This window comes from Chinchilla lanigera, unplaced genomic scaffold (assembly GCF_000276665.1).
Source record: "Chinchilla lanigera isolate Chin_1 unplaced genomic scaffold, ChiLan1.0 scaffold00052, whole genome shotgun sequence".
Taxonomy (NCBI): domain Eukaryota; kingdom Metazoa; phylum Chordata; class Mammalia; order Rodentia; family Chinchillidae; genus Chinchilla; species Chinchilla lanigera.
In genome coordinates, this window is record NW_004955453.1 from 629,228 (window position 1) to 649,971 (window position 20,744).

The 20,744-nt window shown below is 51.8% G+C and overlaps 1 protein-coding gene across 8 annotated transcripts in view; it reads right to left on the reverse strand.

Annotated features, from left to right (window-relative positions):
- The window catches only part of LOC102026497 (arf-GAP with GTPase, ANK repeat and PH domain-containing protein 1), a gene marked incomplete at its 5' end in the record, with an annotated part of 356,403 nt that overhangs the window by 60,547 nt on the left and 275,112 nt on the right, over positions 1–20,744 (reverse strand). For all 8 annotated transcript variants that reach the window (XM_005395317.2, XM_005395320.2, XM_005395319.2 and 5 more), the window contains 3 exon segments: positions 3,712–3,934; positions 7,896–7,986; positions 10,445–10,599. In XM_005395317.2, the coding sequence (XP_005395374.1) occupies positions 3,712–3,934; positions 7,896–7,986; positions 10,445–10,599 (469 nt within the window).

Consider the following 20,744-nt stretch of genomic DNA (forward strand, 5'->3'; position numbering starts at 1 on the left):
TGGAAAAAAATGTCAGCGGCTGCAGAATCCATCCAAAAAGATTTTTTTCCCCTTTCCTGGGAGTAATTAAAAGATGCTTTCCTTGACTAATGATTCCCCTGTTTAGGAAGGGGAAGTCAATAGTGCTTCAGCCGCCGTCAGCTTCGATTGATCACGATGCTGCTCAAGTTTGAACGGCAGTTCTCAGAGCAGCTGAGAATCCTGGAACCAATTATAAGCTCTCCGGAGCTGCCCTAATGGGGGTGCGGGGACAGCAGGCAGAAGGCCAGCCAGCTGTGCTGGGCGCCTGTCTCCTCAGCTGCCCACAGGCCTGGGTGACGCTAATGTGTGCTAGTTTGGGGACCGGTTGTTTCTTTGGAGAAAGATCTGCTGTGTTCCTCTTCCCCATGGTCCTCCAATCTGTGTGTGTGTGTGTATGTGTGTGTGTGTGTGTGTGTGTGTGTGTGTCTGTGTGTTCATGAGACTGGCACATTTCTAATTTTATTCCACTGTCACAATAAATCTTCTGAACAAGATGGGAACAACCAGAGCTCCTTGAGAGAACATCTGGGCCCCTCTGCGAAGAGAAGAACTGGACTTGGCTTTTCCTTGGATAGACATAAACATTTATGAAACACTTTCTTTTGGGTATTACCTTTGGGCCACATTAAAAGAGCCCTGGGCTGCTCGTGCTGACCATCCCAGCTCTGCAGAAGGAAGGAGCTGCCAGGGCAGGCGGAGGGGGCGTGTTGGAGAGGCAGGCCCCAGAGTGGATCTCTGTTCTCATGCAGGGATGGCACGCCCTGTGGGGATGGTGACATACTGAAGGAGGTGGTAAAGGCAGCGGGTGTTTGCGTTGGTCCTGTATTGTCAGGCTGTGTCGCTGTTTGCTTGGGATAGTGTTTCTAAGGCGTCCTCTATGTTCTGCCTGGGTCACTGTCTTAGTTATTTTCCTCTCGTTGCTGAGACAAAATACCCCAACCCCTAAAGCTAAAGGGGAAAGGTTTATTTAGCTCATAGTCTGTAGAGGTTTCAGTCCATAATAGGTTGGCTCTAAGGCAGGGTGGTGTGGCAGAGGGGCAACAGTTCACGGCAGTGGAAGACAGCAAAAACAACAAGAGGGAGAGAGACTTTTTCTGTCCCTTACATTGTTTGCAGGCTACCTGCCCTGAGTGTAGCACTCACACCCTTAATCCCAGCATTGGATTATGAATCAACCAAAAACCCTAGATTCAGCCACCTCAGAGAAGCCTGTCCCCCACGACTACATGAGGCTTTGGGGAGACATCCAGACACAAACCCTAACAACCATAGTGGCCTCTAGTTTCATCTCGGAACCTTCCACACCCAGCTGGCTGACTGTAGTCCTCTTGGGAACAGGTGGCATACAATGAACACGAAACAGATCAAACCATCCCCCATACTCCACCAGAGTGTGTGTCTGTGGGTTACCGAGGCTCAGAGGTCCTCCCAAGCCTTTGCTTGGTTTATACCTCACCTACCATGCTCCTCATGCACCAGCAAGTCCAGCCTCCTGGGGACAGGCATGCTGATGTGCACATCTGTCCTCAAGCTGGGTCTGTCCAGTGCATTCCTAGCTTTGTTCAGACCACTCCAACCTCCCGGGCCTATCTCTCCACCCCACCCCTGGCCCTGGAGGTCACTCCATACTTCAGAGACCAGCTCAGCTGCCCTTTCTCCAGGGAAACTTTCCAGAGCACACTGGATGTAAGAATCCCTCCCCTCTCTGAATTTTACCAAACCCAGGCATCCTCAGTGGGCCCTAAGAATGTCCACCTCTCATAGCCAAGTCAGACTTTTCACTCATTCTTTCTCTTGTATGAGAAAGTGCTCAATGAACATTTGCTAAATTGAATCGAAAGCAAAACTCCTTGAGGGAATTATTCAAGGCCCAAAGAAACATTCAATTCTCATGCATGCTTTTTTCTTGGAGGTGGACGACGGAACCTAGGAATTCAAAATTTACCTTTGGAAACACTGTGTAAGGGGAACTGCAGCTGGGTGCAGGAAGCCAGTATGACCACCAAAGGAAGGGACTCAACCGCAGTCACCCCGTTTGTGAGAGGAAGACTCCAGAACATCTCTAAACTGTAAAGATATGACGTACACAATTCTAGATGGAACCGAAAGCTACAAACTCAAGAGCTTAAATATGCAAATTAAAGCTATAAAATACCTGTAGAGTGTTCACTTACACCAAAGACGAAATTAACATCTAAGTGTAAACCCACATATTTGTTTCTAATCATTCTCGTTGGGTTTTTTCCCCCTGTACTGGGGATTGAACCCAAGGCCTTCAGCATGCCAGGCTAATGCTCTGCTATTGAGTTACACCCACTACTCCCAATAGTTTCCAATTTTCACAGGTAAAAAAACCCCTTCTGATTAAAAAAAATAGTATATGTGTTCCTTTTGAACCTAAAGCACGAGCTGCATAAAGTTGGTTTTTAAACTTATTTCGTTTTCTTCCTTCGTACACCAACTTCACGCTAGTCTCCAATCATCTTGCATTGAGATTCCATGATACTGTATCTATGCAAAAACTGATACTGCAATATGATTTGGTATTTTTAAGGATTCTACAGTTGATGACCTAGCTGATTTCTATGTTAATGTTCAAATCAGGGTAAGAGTTCTTTCCTTTGGTTTATAAGAAAGTTACTCACATCTACACTGTAGAGTGTAAATCTTTTTAACAAATCCACTTTCTGCCCCTCCCACAGATGCCCGGTGGGACCAGCGGGCTGCAGAAAACACCAGCTGCGTTCTCTCCACCCACCAAAGGTGGCGCCCCACATTCATCCATTCTGCAGCGTTTGTCAAATCAAGGCCACCGGCTCTTCGCCAGTGATTATTGCTTAGTGGTGGAAACCGATTTCTGCAGCTCAACCAAGGATTGATTACCATTTAGACTTTCCGTCTGATCACCAGCAAAACTAATCAAAGAAACCTAACATGTGCTCATGATGGGCATCATCTCCTCTCCCTTTGGCTTGTCGGACACCTGAGAAGAGGCTGCCGGATGAGACCCTCAGGGCCTGGCTTCCTACGCGTGACAGGAAACAGGAAGCTCCCGAGCACCAGGGGACCGCCCGTTTTACACCCACAGAGGAACCGTGCCCTCCGTGGGCAGGAACCAGCCCTCTGCAACCCATGCTGCTTCACCGCCACCTTGCAGCGTGAAATATGCGTGTGTGCCCTCGCAACCCGTTTCCAAGAGCTATACATGAAAAATGAGAAACTAAATGGCCTCCAAATAAATGGTGCTTTTTCACACTGGATAACAATTAACATTAATGAGGAGTTTCTAAGTGTGTCAGAAACACATTTTCAAAAATAAAATACATTTTCTTACCATACACTCACTTGCTGGTGGGGGGAGGGGGAGCAGATGCTTACCACAGATACAATAACAAAATGAAAGAATCGAAAATGCATAATTGGGGTTAGCACAGCTTATGCCTATTAGAAATGTATTAATTAAAGTAATATATTCATAAGGTCAGAAGCTTAATAGGTTTCTAAGAGCGGGAGAGAGATCCCCAAGGCCTAAAAACAAACAAAAAATTAAGGGGTTTGAATCACCCAGGCTGCCGAAGGCCAACCTCAGACATGGGTGTTTCCGTGCAGGCGAGGGGGCACCCCACAGGTCAGGCCATGCCCAGCGTGGCTGTCCCTGCGGCCACGCCCAGGGGCACCCGCGGGTCCTACCTTGTGGAGTCTAAGGAGGGTTTCGTCCGGCCCTGGCTGCTCTCCTCCCACACGCTGTTGGCCAGCTCGTTCCCGATGGACGACATCACCTTGATCAGCTCGATGGGCCAGTCGTCCAGGTCGAGGGAGCGCACCCGCGACAGGTGGGTGCCCAGGTTCCGGTGGATCCCCGAGCACTCGATGCACATGAGGGCCCCCAAGTTCAAGCTGGCCCAGTTAGGGTCTAGGGGAAGAGAATGAGGGGTCACACACAGTCAGACCATTCCACTCTTTCCCAGTGGCTTGGGAATCTGAGCAACAACCAACTGGCCAAACCTCAGGGGGGCAGCCCCTCCCCACAGTCACATGACTTCACATGCTCTCTGGCCCGCTAAAAACTCACTGAGGCTTTAGGTCTCTAGAAAGATTGGGCATGTTAGTGTCAGCTGCAGAAAATCTGGCTTACACCAAAGCTGTGGAGTCCCTGTCTAATAAACAACTGTGCGTGCTGGTGTGCACAGAAAGGTGCTTTCTCCATGACAAACACCAGCCTCCACCGGGCGAGGGCCGGCGCACACGGGAAAAACCACACGCTGCTTGGTGTCGACTGCTGAGAAAGGCAGCTGCTGACAACGTGGCTAAGGTTATTCCTGAAGCCATCACCTCCCTCAAAACCATTTCTGCTACATGGGGTTTTCCTCAGGCCCATGATGGGAGCGTGTGCAGATTTCTGAGATGAAAGTGAGGTGATGAGAAAACGCGATGTGAGGGACTTCATTCAGTGGGACCACAGCTGCAGCCCACAGAGCGCCATGCTTCGTGGTGGCCACGCTGGGGCAGCATCCTATGGTTTGCTTCTGGCCAGCTCCATCCTGGAGGTCTGTCACGGGAGGGGGACAGTCTACATTGCACTACTGCTCCAGGGACAATGAGCCGGTGCAGAGGCAGTGAGCGTCAGTGTTTGGAACTGGCCGACATCCTCAGCAGACCAGGAACTCAGGCCCAGGCTGGCTCTGTGCTAGAATGAGTTACAGCTGTCGTGCAAAGACAGGGCGGACTTTGACGGTCATGGCCTTCAGCACTGACAGGAGGAAACATAGCTTAGCTCACTAGGGACAGTCACCACTCACTCCAGGTTCACTACAACAGCTGACGGAAAACCAGGTGGCTGGAGTCATGCCTGACTCCCTGGGGAGACGTCCCTGCTGCGCAATGGGCAGGAATGGCCCTACAGGCAGGGATCAAAGCCAGCCAGCCACTTTCTCAGCACCCAGCACGTGCTCCCACCAAGCGGCCGGCAGATGCCACGGAGCGGGCGGGAGAGGGGGTGGTCTGTGCCTTTGGAGACATTCTGGCTGGGAAGGGGAAACCGAGGCCCCAGACAAGCAACACAATGAAATAGAACAAAGAAATGCAGACTCCACACCAAAAAAAGAGAATAGTCAAAAGAGGAAATGCCCAGGGGCAGGGGCCAGCAGCAGAGCCCATGTGGTGGAGGTCAGGCTGTCCCTGTGGGGTGTTACAGAAAGGGTGGCACGGACCACCGCTCTTGTCTGGTCCCTACCTTCCCTTCCCAGGCCTGTGCTATCTCTGCGCTATCTCTGTCCTCTGAAATGCAGCCTTTATCTCTGTGGTCCACTGAGACATGGCAGCCAAAGCCACCACCTACCGCATGGCTGTGTCCCAGGGTCCCGTAAGCCATCTCTTCCTCGCCCTCCCGCAGGCTGGACCGGCCCCTCCCTCTGCACTCTGCTGAACGCCCGTTTGCCAACAGCCCCTCAGGACCTTTCTCCGAATTTCCCAGGGGTCCTCCTGAATGGCTGCTCGCCTGGGTCTGCCCTGTGCAAGCTTCCTCGCTGTCGGGACCTCAGCTCCATCCCGAGGGGAGGACGATAATCCCTATCCCTGGGGGCTGCCACGAAGACTGAAAGCTAGGAGGTGCTCAGCAGTGGCCGTCACGTGGGAAGTACGGTGCCACGAGGTGTTGGCTGTAATGACTTTGCTCCTTCTCGTATTCAGACAACGCTAACGTGGCTGCTTCTAGGGACAGAGCGGTGAGCAGGGAGAAACAAATCCTCAGCAATCTAGGACGGGGCTTCTGTGGAGCAGATCAAGAAGGGACAAATGAGAAATCCACACGAGGCGTCAGAAGGCAGGAGGACCACGTGAGTCCCAGGGAGCAACTGAAACCCGGCCCGGGGAGGCCAGCAGGAGGCTCGTGGTAGAGCACTGGTCGAGCATGAGCATGCATGAGGCCCTGGGTTCCAGCCCCAGCAAAATCTGTATAAACAAACACGGTCGTCAGGGACGGCCTCTTCGAGAGGGGACACAGGGGCAAAGCCCTGAGGACTTTGGACAACAATGCTTCTATCTGCAGGGCAAGCAGAGAACTAACAGGCAGCTCAGGCTCCTACGACATGTTCTGCTGGGCTTCCTGGAGGTGGTGGGTGCCAGAACCTTCCAGTGTGCAGGCATGGGGTCCACGAAGAGGAAAAGGTCAGGACCCCAGACATCAGGGTACCTGGCACCTTTAGGCGACGCGGTGGGAGAAGGCAGCACAAGAGCAGCACTGGCCAGGGCTCCAGGGGTGGGGACAGAAGACAGCAGTGAGGCAGACCCCGGGGAAGGTGTCCCCTTCCCAGGCCCGCCAATCCGTGGACCCTCAGGGATGGCTCCTCCCTTCCCTTCTGCATGGAGTGACCTGGGGTTGGTGCTCTGTTCGTCCCGTGGAGGTGACCACAACCCATCCTGGGCAGCCTCCTCCTTGCTGTGTTCTCTCTCAGGTTACTGGAAATGGACAGCGGGGTCAGTCTGCCCAGTTTAGCTCAGGACACACCTCTTCCTGCTCTGACATCCTACTTCCCTCTGCTGACAATGAGGAACAAAGGCTTCAATACCTCGCCTTGACACCCCAACCCATCTCGAACCCTGGTCCAGCCTGCATGGCCACTCTTTCCCTGAGTGTACCCCGGGACTGTGGGCTCTGCAGCCATCCTCACCTATACAAACCCTTCCTGTCCTCAGGGCTCCACTCAAATGCCAACTCCTGCAGGAAGTCTGCAGTGAGTGACCCGACTGGTCCTTCTCCATGGCGCTGGTCGTGTGCTCCTGGGCCCCAGGATGGCCATGCCCACCCAGGTCAAGGAACACCTAACCTGGTGCTGGGACTTATTTCAGCTGGATTTCCCTCCCCTCAAAATGCTAAAAAATCAGAATGGACAGAGTTCAGTGAATGCGACTTCTTGAGGCTGGGATTTAAGGCATGAAAAGTCAGTTTCTACCCTCAATAATACAGATATTCCTCATTTAAAGACCTACCTGGCTAATGACTATTTGGACTTATGACCTGCCACTTGGACTTAAACTTGTTTTTTTTTTTTTTTTTGTATGGTTCTATACCTCTTGTTTATAGAACCTTAGTATCTTTTTTTTTTGGTACAGTACTTCTTGTTTATGCAGTACTGTAATTTTTGCTGACTATACTGCACAGAACTCTAGTTTTATGTTCCGTTATATATTACAGTATTGCATGTAAGAGTTATGCAAATAAAAGCAAAGTCATCAAGCTGGAGTTTCCCTTGGCCACTTCTTTATTCTGAATGTTGTAATGCACATACTATATACTGTATAATCCTTTATTCAGTAAATAATTCAGCTAATGACCTGGTTGTAGGAACTCAACTCAGTTGTTAAACAAGGAATGTCAGTACAAACAGCTAAGTGATTCTCTCAAAGGGAACATTACTTTGGGACAACAGAAAGTACAACGTAAGATTGGGTTACTCTAAAGCATAAAGCAATGATTCACATTCTATTGGTTCAATCAAATGCTTCAGGGCACAGCAAATTTCAAATGAAAAAGTCATTTGGTGGCAAAACTCAGAACATTATTTTGAAATTAAAGAACAACAGTAATAACACCAACAAAAACACAGAAACCTTTGCGCAGGAATGAGCCAACTGTACTCTACTGAAGAAAAATCAAACACACTTCCACCTCCCAGAAACGACACAAGACATGGGCATAAGGCAGACTCCGTCTGACGCCCAGGCAAAAACGAGACTCAGGGAGTGCTCAAGAGTGTCAAACACACACCTGTGCCAGCAAGGCTGTGTGAGGGCACTGCGTTACAGCAAAACTCAAACAGAAATATTTAAACTCCGCCGCATGTGACAGGCGGGTCCACGCCGTGTCCGGTACTTACTTTGGGTGTCGCAGTCCACACAGTGGGAGTTCCCGCGGATGTTCCGGATGGACTGCAGGGCCATGGCCTCGCTCTGGCTGGTCAGCCGGGACTGGGGATGGAGGAAGGAGACAGGGCAATGTGTGAGCAGCCCGGCAGGAACGAACCCCTCTTCTGATCATGTGAGCGAAGAACAGCAGACATGGTGGACGGGGATGGGATAAGGGCAGGTGTCAAGCAACTGCTCCTCTCTGTACAGCGTCAGGGAAGAGCGTGGCCGAGGGGCAAACGTCACAGACCAGGATGTATCCGCTGAGATACCCTCTGCCCATCAGGAGCAGAAAGCAAAGTCCCTGACTGTGTGACCTCAGCCACCTGGAGAAGGTGACTTGTTAATGTACCTCCCCTGCTCTTGGATTGAAGATTAAAGAATGAGGAAAAAAGTGTGCTTATAAGTCAAGGGTCAGGGCTTAATCAGCACCAGAGGACACAACCCTATGGTTCCCCATAAGAAAGGCCTCCCGCCACCGGCTGGGAGAGCCACTGTCCACTTGAGGAGTTCTTGGTGGTGACAGCAACAAAGTCACTAACCTGAGTCGGGGCAGAGAAAAAGGTGAGTGCATGGGGGGGGGGCACTTACTCTTTAAAACTTATACTTTATGGTTCTTTTTGGAAGGGATTTTAAAAATACATGCTCACTGCGGTGAGTTTAGGTGCCTAGAGGGAGAAAGGCATGATTTAGAACTATTCTATGATCACCACACTTAGGAATTAACACTTTGATATCCGTCGCTCTGAGCTTTCTGCTAAGCACACCTGTACTCAGGTGTGCACTTTTAAGAGATTCAGCATAGTCTCTGGAACCTGACTTTATTTTTAGCCTAACGCCATCTGTTTGTCTTGACATATTTTCTGACTTCACCACTTTCAGTGAAGAATTCCACTTGTTGAGGACTTATTTACCAAGTTCTCTCTGGTGGATGTTTCAGTTCGCCAGTCTTCCTCTACCCTAAACAGCGCTGTAAACCCTGTTTATAGCTCCATCTTTACGCACCTTCATGCTTATTTTCTAGGGACTGGAAAGGGAGGACTTAGGTAAAAAGGGCATATGTGGTTTTTAAGGTTGATTTGTTAAATATGCTTTCAATATTACAATTCATTCAAAAATAGATCAATTTCAGGGAGGCACACAGAATAAACTAGATTTTTGGGGTAAGAGCTCTTTATGAGTTCAACCATTTCACGTCAGACTCTTGGATGTAACCCAATTAGTGGCCTGCTACGGAACGGTGAGTTGTCTGCCTGGCTCTTTCTTTGTGGCTGTGTAACTTCCACGGCTGGTCCACCTGCCTCTCTGTGTCAACTCTGACGTGCCCACAGGCACATGTCCTCCCACCTGCGCCAACGCTAGGTCCCTGTGCTTGGTGCATGGCGTTTTGTGGCTCCCCACTGACAGAGTGGTCAAAAGCTTCCCGTGTTCGCTTGCACAGTGACGGCGTGGCTACATGTGGATGTGGCTCAGAATAAAACACAGTGGTTCTTCCCACCTCGGGTGCAAAGCATCTTCCAAAGGGGACACAAGCTACATAATACTAAGGGCTATGGTCTGGTTTACCCTGGTTAAAGAGGGTAATAAAACAAGACGCCCTCTCTTTCTGAAAGACAGACTCCCTTCTTAATGACAAAGCTGGCCATGAATCACCAGCAGAAATTTCTTTCAATGGTTACAACAATTGCAGGGTGGTGGGCAATGCTTCTTTCTCAGTTTCTAGTTGATCGGTTTGCAAAAGCGCAAAATGCTCCCCGAGAGACTACAATGTCCCAGCAAAGGACTTAAAAACATTCAAGCATTGAAACAGTAAAAGTGAAGGAACTGTAAATAACTTCAATAGAAGGAGTATCCATCACTAAGTAAGCAGAAGCTTAGAAAATATAGGCACATACATATATAATATATACATTTTTGCTAAGTAACTGCAAAGCAATTACCTTTAGTTACCGAACTGCACACACATCAGCTTTATCAGCAGCTTAGAAAACAAAAATTCTACTCTGCCAGAACTCCCTGTGTGCCGTTCTCTCTCAGCTCCCTTCCATGTCTGTTTCCTAACAAGTATGGCTTTTCCAAGTTGGCTTGGGCTTTGCACTATTCATGAGAATACAACTGCGCATCTTTTAAGTCTGCATCTCTTTTTTCTGACTTATTCTGCCCCAAACAACAACAACAACAGCAACAAAAATAAGTATGGACACAGAAGCCCTGCGTCCACCACCTGCGCTGAAATGTCAGTGCTTGCTCTCTGGATGCAGCTGATAAAGACTCCACATTGGACGTCCTGCCACACAACGTGGTCAAGCAAGGATCCCAATACGTGGTGCATGATGAAGACAGACATAGAGTGCTCTGATCTTTTCAATTACTGAGTTTTCTACTCACAGAGAATGCTTGGTCCTGTCATCGGTGCATGTCATCTGATGCTTTTGTCCTCCCTGGGGAATCGCTCTGGGCCTTCGTTTTCCTTTAACGATCGGTGGCCTTGATTTCGGGGGCAGCCTGCTGAGGGCCTTACCTTATTCTTGCTGCTCTCGCAGGACTGCAGGCTGGCGAGGATCTGGCTCTCGATGGCTTGGACCCATGCATCTCGCTCTTCATACGTGGTGGCTTCAAAGTGCCACGTCTGGCCAGTGAGGGACACAATGATAAACTCAAAGTTTTCTTCTTGTTCTGAAACAGAGTGGTGGGGATGAAGAGTTTACTTTCATGCAGCGGCAGCAGCGCCTCTGCCAGTCCTCTGTCACAAAAGTGCCTCTGGGTTCAATGGCACCTGCAGGGGGCGGCGGCACACACAGGACCGGACCACGATGGCGGCGGAGATCTGAATCCACACACCTCCACACGCTCAAGACTCGCTTCCTAAAGCCAGCGGGCTTAGCTGGGTTTCAATCAATGCTCAGGGGACAGGGAAGAATGGAAGCCAGCAGGCTGTGCCAGTGTGTCTGTGTTGGGTACACACCAAGCAACTTGGGGAAATAAGTTTGTGACTTACTGCTGACATCGTGCCTGCGGGAGGAAAGGGAAGTTAGTACTGCTGATCTTGGGGTGTAGTTTGAATTTGTACTGAGCCCCTGGTGTACATCCTGATGGACCCCAGCAAAGGAAGGCTGGAAGGCTGAGGACCTGGCAGGGGGAGAGAAGCTTTAATTGCTGTCGTCTTCAGACCAGGAGAGTGGAACTCCAGGTGACGCAGAAGGGCCTCAGTGAGATTCGCAGGCACCCAGGGGCCCCTGGCTGGCTTGGGGAGGAAGGGGCTGTGCCCACATCCTATACCACTGTGTGCCCGAATGAGGCTCTGCACAGGTTTTCCACACCAGAGGCTGGCTTTGCTCTCCCGTGAGATGCAGACTGCTTCTACCTGTGAGATGTGGTGGTCACCAGCTTGGCCCAGAGGAGCCCTTCCATGAGGACCACTGGCCATTTACTGCCATTGCCAGCCCAGCCCAAGCCCTGCCAACAGAGAATGAGACCAATGACAACCAGCCAGCGGGAAACCTGAGATGGCTCTTAGGTGCCAGGTCTCACTGGCACTCAATCTTAGGCACCAGGTCTCAGCAGCAGCATAATAACCACCCGGCAAGTGGTTATTGCTATGAGCAATGCCAACCACCTAGCTGCCTATGGCTCCTCCAGCCTCTGCCAAGCCTGGCTACTCAGCTCTTCGCCCTGTGCCCGCAGCGTTGGATTCAGTCGGGACCTGATGTCACTCCCTGTCTCCTGTCTCCAAGCCACAGCAGCCTCTCTGTCCTGTTCCCGAGTCTCAGGAGACAACAGGCAGCCACCTTCTTGGAGCCAAGACACTGTGCTCCTGGTCCAGGGCCCCCGCCTCTCAAAGGTTAAAGCTGCCGCATCAGGGGTGACGGCTGGAGCTGGTGGGCTCGGGCCTGGGCTCTGGCAGCTGTGCTTTCTGACCCCCTACCAGTGGCCGAGAGGGGCTGGGCTCAGCAGGAGGCAGGAGACTTGGGGAGTCCTTGGCTCCCTTAGGGTAACATATGTGCGTTTCCCAACCTCTTAGGTTCCTAATGTGTGCAGACCTCGCGGCAAGAGTTCAGAGTGAAATACTCACTGTGACTTCCACACAGGTTTCTCCATGGCTGACCTGCGATTACACCTTGCAATTACTGGCCGAGCCACATCTGTGGGTTTTTAAAAGTGTGGCCTTTTGATCTATTGGCTTTTATGTCCTACCCCTATGAATTACAACCTTTTCCACACAGATCCTTGTACGACAGCGCCCCCAATTCATGTATTTTATGCAAAACTCTCCCAGTGACCTGACAGGTGGGGGGAGTAAAGAACCACATAATTCACAGGCCATAAGGAAAACTTGGTAATTCATGGGTGGACCGTGGCGACTGCTCATTAGGAGACCTACTCAACAGCCTGGCGTCTTCTTAAATCTGTGGAATTCAAATGCTCACATAAAAGCTCCTTGTGATCAGGATTTATTGGGTTGTCATGTGAAAAAATTACAACCATTAGCTTCCCAGTTAGATGTCTGCATGCTGATCTGCCACAAAGCTTCTGAGCCTCTAACCAGAAGCAGGAGCTCCATTCCCTGGATCTGGAGGCAAAGAACTGGGCTTGCTCGATATGGGTGTGGCACGTGGGCCCTGGCTCCCAGCTCCCACCCCCACTGCATTTCAGGTGCCAGGCTGGGTGTAGGGGCAGGGAGCAGGACGTGACACGCACACGCACACGACAAAACACCACGCGATGAGGACAGCGCAGAGCCGGTGAGGTGTCCTGGGAACTTCTATATTGTTTGTCTCACGCTAAAGCAGTGGCTGCTTCCACCATTAATACTCTCAATACTTCACGCAAAGACAAAACTTTCAGAAGAAACTGCCGAAGTACCGTTTGGCTTTGCCCCATTAATTATGTAAACAAGACGCACCTGTGCATGCAAAATTTACTCAGGGAGCAGAGCTACGTGTTCGCAGGAAGCTCAGACTCTATTTCTTGCAAGTGTGTGAACACGCTCCCTGCAGCACCTGTCCCATGCTGCTGCCCCAATCACCTTTCAGACCTCTCCCACCGCTGCTCTTCTTTCGCTGACTCTGGGCACCAGTTTCCTTTCCAGTCTCTTCCATGTCACTAATCATTTCTATCTCTCCTTGCAGTTTGTTTCATTTCCTCCCCTACACCGCCTGCTTCCTTGACTGGGCCGCCTGTACCTTCTTGTACCTGGGTTCAGCAATGACTTCGTCACTGTACCGTGAAGCGGACGCCTCTTAGGGATGGACCTCTGTCTGGGACACCCGCCCTGCAGGCAGCAGCTGCTTCTCTCGCTCTGCCCACCAGAGGCGCCTCCTCTCCCTGTTTCTGGCACAAAGCTGCGTCCCATGCTTTTGCATGTGGCCTTGCAGCGCCCTCTTCCCATCCCAGTTATCAGTTGCCCATCCTAGGGAAACGTCGCTTTCTCAGATCACAGATGAATGCCCGGCCAGGGCCACCCTGTGCTCCGTTTTTTTCCTCATTGCCCCAACACTGCCAACGGGGGCCACCATGTGCACTTGGATGTGCAGGTGGCCTGTGCTGGGGTCAACAAAGGGTGGGGGCTGAGCCGTGGGGACGAACAACTCACTGAGAGATTCCAGTGGAAGGGTCCTAGGGACTGTCACCAAGGAGCTGCAGTGCTCTCTGTGGGGCTTCTGCGTCCTACCTTGTTCAACATTCTTCTCAGTGTCTTGAATGGAGACACTTGGATAGAGTGTTATCCAACTTACAAAGGGTGGAATTTTGGATGGGTAGCAAAGCTCAAAGTGAGTTAATCCACAGTGTGAAGCTGCCAGTGGCCCTGTCCGTGCTCCTGGGCAGCAGGACGCCAGGGGCACCCCAACAGTCTCAAAGTCTGTCTGCACCTGCCTGGGGCCCAGGAGTCACCCAGGACGGAGGACATGATGGAGGCTCCACAGATCAACCACTGTGGCTAATGAAAGGTTGAACAGCCCTAATCTGAAAACCCAAAATCTGACATGCTCTGAAATCTGGAACATGTTGAGCTTTAGGGCATTTCAGATGCTCAACCACTGAAGTCTATGCAAATATTCCAAAATCTAAAAAACTCCAAAACCTGAAACACTTCTGGTCTGCAGCACCGTAGATAAAGGTCCTCAACTGTACAATGCGACAGCAAAAAGGCTCCAGGGAGGAAAAGGGCTAATGGAGGCGGGACCCGCTTCACCCCAGCTGAAGGTCACCAGCCACGAGGAGAGGTCGGCAAGTGAGTGACAGGCCCCCGATGACCCTACAGTGCACCACTCAGTCTCACATCCCGGAGAAGACCCGACAGTGCAAGCCCCCAGGACTGACTCCTCTGAGATCACTTCCTTGCTGAGGGGGAATCCTGGGATGACTGCAGAGCCAGAAAAACCACGCAAAGTTAGAGAAATAATGAAGATACAAATGAGGACAGCCGTGACACACAACCCACAGCTGCAGCACCCCTGGGGTAAAGTGTACCAGGGCCGCGAGTTCGGTAGCCACTGTGATACTGTGTGGGCAGGTGTGGGATGCATGAAGCAGGCCTGTGCTCACAGGACAGGTCTGAACACCAGGAATAAAATACGGGTGAACAGTTCTTTGGGGACTTTTGACGGAATGGCTCAGTCTGGCTGTTAATTTTGTGTCTAGATGTGTCCCTCAAAGCCTCATAGGGTTAGAGTTTTTCTGGAGGTGCTTGAATCTAGGGTGTGTGATTGATTTGTAGTGCAATGCTGGGATTAAGGGTGGGTGACTGCTGGATCAGCGCATTGAGTGGTGTGGCACCGCCCGAATCCCGGTAGACGGGATATAATATAAGGGCTGGAAAGAGGCTTGTCTCTCTGTTGTTGCTGTTTTATCTTCCACCACCATGAACGGCTGCCACTGTGCCACGTGCCACCCTGCCTTGGAGCCAGCTGATCATGAACTGAAACTGCCACAAACCATGAGCTAAATTAACCTTTCCTCCCTCAGGTATTTTGCCTCAGCAGGAGAAAAGCAGCTATGACACCAGTCCTGCACAAAGTGGTTCCCTCTGAGCTGTCCCTGCGGGGTCCAGCAACACCTTGCAGAGAGCTGGGACGCTCTGCTCCCTGAGTAAGGCTGAAACTGTAAACACAGAGCCATGCTGAAGTCCACTCTGCACCAGGTCCACAAGGGGGACCGAGTGATTCCCAAGTCTTGTCTTCCAGAACGTGGTCTTTAGGTCTTTTTTTGAGGGAGGGTCAAATGTTAATATCCACAGTTTAATGTTTTGCGAACTAAAAAATATTGGCCATGTGATTTTTCTCTGCCTCCCAAGACCTAGGAAACAAGAAGCACAAACCAATGCACATTCAGTCCCATTGCATACAACTTCCACAAAGGGGTAATCTCTCTCCTCGTGAGGATCTACGCCATGGAATGGTGAAAGCAAGGAACAGTGCCACTGCAGTTGGCATGAACAGTGCCAGGACTCTGGAGGCATTTCCTTTTTTGATTATTTTCCAGTCTTCAGGTGCTACACAGTATTCTTTCGCCATTTTTAAAAAAACAAATGGGCACTCAGAAAGGAGCTCTGCTAGGGTGGCTGAGGGAGCTGGGAGGGCCTCCTCGGGCTCTGCGCTGCTGCGGCTTCTCACTCGCAGTGCTGGGAGAGGAAGAGACTAGACACTCAAAAGCTAGGTCCCTAGAAGTCTCCGACCAGCTGGTCCCTGGCGTACTATTTCTCTGGAACTCATGTCAGGGGCATGATCCCACAGGCTGGCGAACGCAGGGGTGTGACTGGCTGTTGCAATGCGCCTCCCCTGGGGTCACCTGGCTTCTGCAATGTGGCACATGGATGCTTTGGTCAGAGCCGCCTTCGTGGGTGCCTGGCTCCCTGGCCAGTGACTGGGCAGCACGGGCGGGCTGGCCGGTCCTTTGTGCATGCTCCGCTAAGTCCAAGCAGGGGGTGTGCAGCACAAGTGCTTCAGGCTTTCATATGCCAGTTGGGGCTGCGGAGGCCCTCCCCAAGCTACTCCGCTCACAAACGCAGGTGCCTTCGCACCTTCTGCTTTCAGCCCTCTACCTGTGGACAGGTAAGGATGCTGCCAACTTGCAGCAGGAAGCCTGACACCTTGCAGGCTTGGGGGAGCTGTCCCACCGCCAGCTCCATCTGCCTGCCCTACGCCTGCTTTTGTGCCTGATCTACCTGCCCCTTTAGGTGGGCTTCTACCACTTTTAAAGCCAGTCCTAACTACGTCACCGGAGAAAGATTCGCGCTGGCAGGTGCCATCCAGGTGACGCTCTGCCCACCTTACCAGCCTGCAGCCCAGGTATCGCACTCCCATAGCGCGGCAGTGACGACGCACTCACTGAGCAAACAGCCAATACATCTCTGGACCTACATTCCTCCTAATGTTCAAAGAAGTGTTGTCAGGCGGCATAGCTTGATTCAGCTCCCTGATGGCCCAGCAGGACTACATCATGTTATGAAGCAACCCTGGGATGATGTTTGAGCTATCAGCAACTAGATAAAAAATGACAGCTGCCACAATGGGCAGCGTGAGGCCGATCAGTCAGGAAGACAGAGCTGAGCGTAATGTCACCATCACCCTCTCGGACACCATGAGGAACGAGTGCCTCAGCCGGGAGAACGCTTGGTGCCTACATCTTGTTGCGAGTGGTGTCACTTCACTGATCCAAACCTAGCATCAGCGACAACTGCAGTGGCTTTTATGTAAGTCACTGTAAACACAGAACTTGGGTGTAGACGTTCCTGATGGCATTTATATGAAAAGTGTGCTCTTGGTTTGAGAGACACACAAACAGCCAAACGCACCCCCCATCGGGAGAGCCAAACCACCACCCTACGACAAGCTGGAAGTGCCAGTTGGTGGGTTGTTCCTTGGTGCGACATTGTGGAGCTCGGCTGTTTAATAAAGTCTTGTGATTGGGCTCACAGGGACTCAAACAATTTTCCGTGTTTAACAGTTGGCTGTGGAAAGGTCCACTATAATAGTATTTTAGCACCATGAACCTGTCGAAACCAACCTGCCCAATTATTCCCAACGACATTAATAACACCAGATATTACACTAATTGCGTCCAGTTTCTATGCAGACGAGGCCCCGGGGGGCTAATTCTGTCTCCTCAGGGGCAGGCATCTCTGCCATCAGACTGATTTCATGAGGAATCCCTCCTCATTACACAAGTCGGGCTGTCAAACTTTTTTTTTCCTTAAAGGTTAATGGGCCAATCAGTCATCAATTATTTTTGTGGAATCCCAGCAGGCAAAGGGTTAAAGGACTGAAGCAGTGGAAAACAGTTCTCCATGTGGGGTTCTTCCTGACGGGGGTGCAGAAGAGGAGCATGGGGAAGCGGGCAGGGGGCCGAGAGATGGATGGATGCAGACTTGTGTCTCAGGGAAGGGTCCAGGAAGGGGGCTCAAGGGCATGTGCTGCTCCACCCCTGCACCCACAGGTTCCCTGAGCACAGGGCGTTGGATGCGAGCCTATGTCCTGCAGAGAGAGGTGAGTCTCCAGGTCCTCTGCAGCCTGGAACCCAACTGGAGGCCCAGCCAGGGATCCCCCACCAAGGCTGAGCGCCCCTCCTGACACCTTTAATAACAAATACGTGGCGGAAGTGAAATGTGCTTCGGAGGCGGCAGAGACAAGTGTTCTGTGTGGAGGATCACGTGTCCATCGAAGACGGGGATAAAATGGGCCCGGGCCCTGTCAAGCCCGAGACCTCTAGAGGGGCATCACCGAAGGATGGGCTGACCACAAAACGGCCAAGGCCCACAGCGAAAAGGACAGCCCTGTCCACCATGACTTCGGTGCCAGGAGAGCTGGACCTTGTACCTGAGAGAACGTGACAGCCTGGATTAACACGTGGACGCTCACTTGACCCGTTCACTCAGGAGTACCAGCAGAAGGGTTCTCCTAGCTCCTCCCCGAACCCCACGTAGGTACTGCTCTCCTGCTCTGCTGCCTACCGGCTGGTGCCCGTGAGCAGCCATACCACCTCTGGAGCTCAGCCTTGTTTGCAAGACAGGCAGCAGGCGGGGCCAGGGATGACAAGGATGTTCTGTCACTCTCTCTTTTCTAAGGCAAGTCCCCCCCGCGCCCCCGCCTTGGTGTCCCTGAACGTGGTTCAGTTGCAGAATCCGCTTAACACAGGCCTCTGTGTCGCCACTATTCTGGCTCTGAGCCTGGCAGGAAGGCGGAAGGGCTTGCGACTGTGTGGCCTCTCTCAGTCTCTCCAGGTCTGCGCCTCCTGAACTATATGAGGCCAAGTCATATGCAGCCCCAGGCTTTTATGCTACTTTTTTGAGCTGCACATTTCATAAAACACTTCGATATTTCTGCTTTAAAAGCATATATTAAACAGGCACGTGCCCCAGACATTTTACCCAATTATGATGAAAACTACACATGGCTACGATGTTAGTTCAAATCCACCAAATAAAAAAGTTGTTGGGTACAGCGGCTCATGCCAGTAATCCCAGCACTTAGGGAGGCTGAGGCAGGAGGATTCCGAATTTGAGCAAAGTAGTACCCCTAACATAAATTCCCCAGTACCACACACATAAATTTTTTTTTTTTTTTTAACAAAGTCAACTTTTAATTTCTTCATAGGAAAAGACCCACATGAAAGAAAGTCTGGTGAATGTGGTCCAGGGCTGCATAAAGCCAAGACTTTTCGGGGGGGGGGGATGCTTACAACACTTCTTTGAGAAGTTATTAATTTTAATCAAAAGATTATTGTGTCCATCATACTTACAGCTCTTGGGTAAGTAATTCTGTAAAACTCTGCATTTGGTGAATACTTTTTTTTAGCCAAGAGAGTCTAAGCAAGGTGTTGTACTGTGGCTTAATTTAGGAGAAAGACATCATTAAGTCTGCGAGGAGATTTGAAAGCACATAGTCAGGAATTGTTCACTGATATGTCTTAGCACAGGGAGGTTCTGTGAACTCCCCGGTGAGGGTTTTCTTTTCCAAACACTTTATAAGGAGCTCAGAGGCGGCCTGAAGCTTCGGTTTCTGGACCCGGCAGCTGCCGCACTGCTGAAAGCAAGGGCAGTGTCTAAGGCTAGGGTCCTGAGGAAACAACCTTGGACCAGCAGCATTTGGGGTGCGGGCTCCCAAGAAAGATTCGGGTCCCAGTTGTGGTTTGGAAGAGAAAAAACCGACAGGCGTGCACGGTCACTCTCCAGGCGGCTGAGCAGTGCTGGTTCTCGGTGGGCACACCTTCCCTCTGCAGGGCCCTCGGGCGCCAGCTGCAGGGACAAGTGACCACTGCAGGGCAGGCTGACCACTGTGGCTCCGTGTAGGCATCAGGGGACTCGCGGTCTAGGCCTCCTGGGAGCCCGTAGGTCCTTCCCAGTGTGCTCACGCCAGGTGACCCTCAACATTGTCATTCTTCCAAAAGCTGGGGGAAGAAAAGCCACCCGTGCTTCTGTCCCCCGAAACTCAGTCTTGGTGCTGGCCCCCACGTAACGGCTTGCTGGATCAAGATTTACCCACAGTAGCGCCCTTCACCACCGAGAGCGCTTGCTTTGGCCGACCCCATCTAGACTGGTCCATCACACAGGCCTGCAAAATGGCTCCAGGTATTCTTGTGGAGTCTTTGAGTTCTTCTAGTAGGTAAATTCATACTGCAAGTCAACAGCCACCAGCACTGTCTCTCCACCGCCCTGCCCTGTTGGGAGGACCGCCTGGCCTCCCCTCCTTCCTCCTCCGTGACCTCTCCAGCCGGGTCTGACCATCTTCGTGCTAGAAAAAGCCGATGAAGAAGGGCAGACACTGGAGCATCAACCCTTCCTGGGAAGGGGAAGAGCGAGGCCACAGCCAGGCAAATCTGACACCAAAGTCCCCGCTCTCCCCAAGTTTCTACAAATGAGGATTCCTGGAAGACGACAAGCACACCCGGGGAGGGTGAGCTCAGGGAGCCCAGAGTGAGCCTGAGCCCTGCGTCTTCACTCATGTTGCTCAGCGGCCGCACTTCTTTTCCAGTTTCTGCTCCTCGCTGTGTACGTAACTGAGCCTCAGACACTTTGACTTTTCTTTGAAAAGGAGGGAATCCGAGGGTGTGGGGTGGGCGCACCTGACCCCAGGCAGGGACCGGGAGCGGCGGGTGTGTGCCGAGCGCGCCCTGTGGGCTCTAACGTGTTTCCAGACGTAGGAACCTGCTGACCCCAGTCCCAGCCCCGTGCAGCGGCCACCATCTCCCCTGTGCCCAAGCAGGGAAACCGTGCGGCCCCACCAAGACCACCTGGCTCAAGAGCTTGGACAGAAAGCGCCACACTTTTTAGGGGCTGCCTTGTGCACCCAGGCGTGGGGAGAAGTGAGCCCCACTTTGCTGGGCAGGCGCAGCGCTCGTGCATGCTAAGGTGGTGGTGGTGGGCCTTCCTCTGCGGTGATGGCAGCTGTCGGATGATCACCTGGCCCCTCCGCCCGACCCTGAAGAGTCATTTGCTCCTCTTGCTCCATCCTGTGGCTGCTGCACGCTCTTTACCAAGTAGCCCAGGTTCAGACTTCTGTTCCCGTCTAGAACGCGTTACGCCAGGCCGGTCTCCGTGTGGAAGCATGTCCCTGGAATCCAGTCACCCTCCTTCTGGCCATGGTTGCTGCTTATCAACTGTGGAGGATACAGCTTCTCTCAAGGAGCTGCACAGCTTCAGGACGGGATGCAGGGAACTGCTCCACGCGGGTGCTGTAGTGGCCTTGGCTCCTGTGAGTCCCCACTGTGGGTCAACTTGACTGGCTTGGCTGCTGCTCTGAGCATTAGTAAAGCCCACTTCATGGCTGAGGGGGCCATGGAGCCATGACCTGAGGGTCCATGTCTGGTCTCTGGCCCCTTTCTCT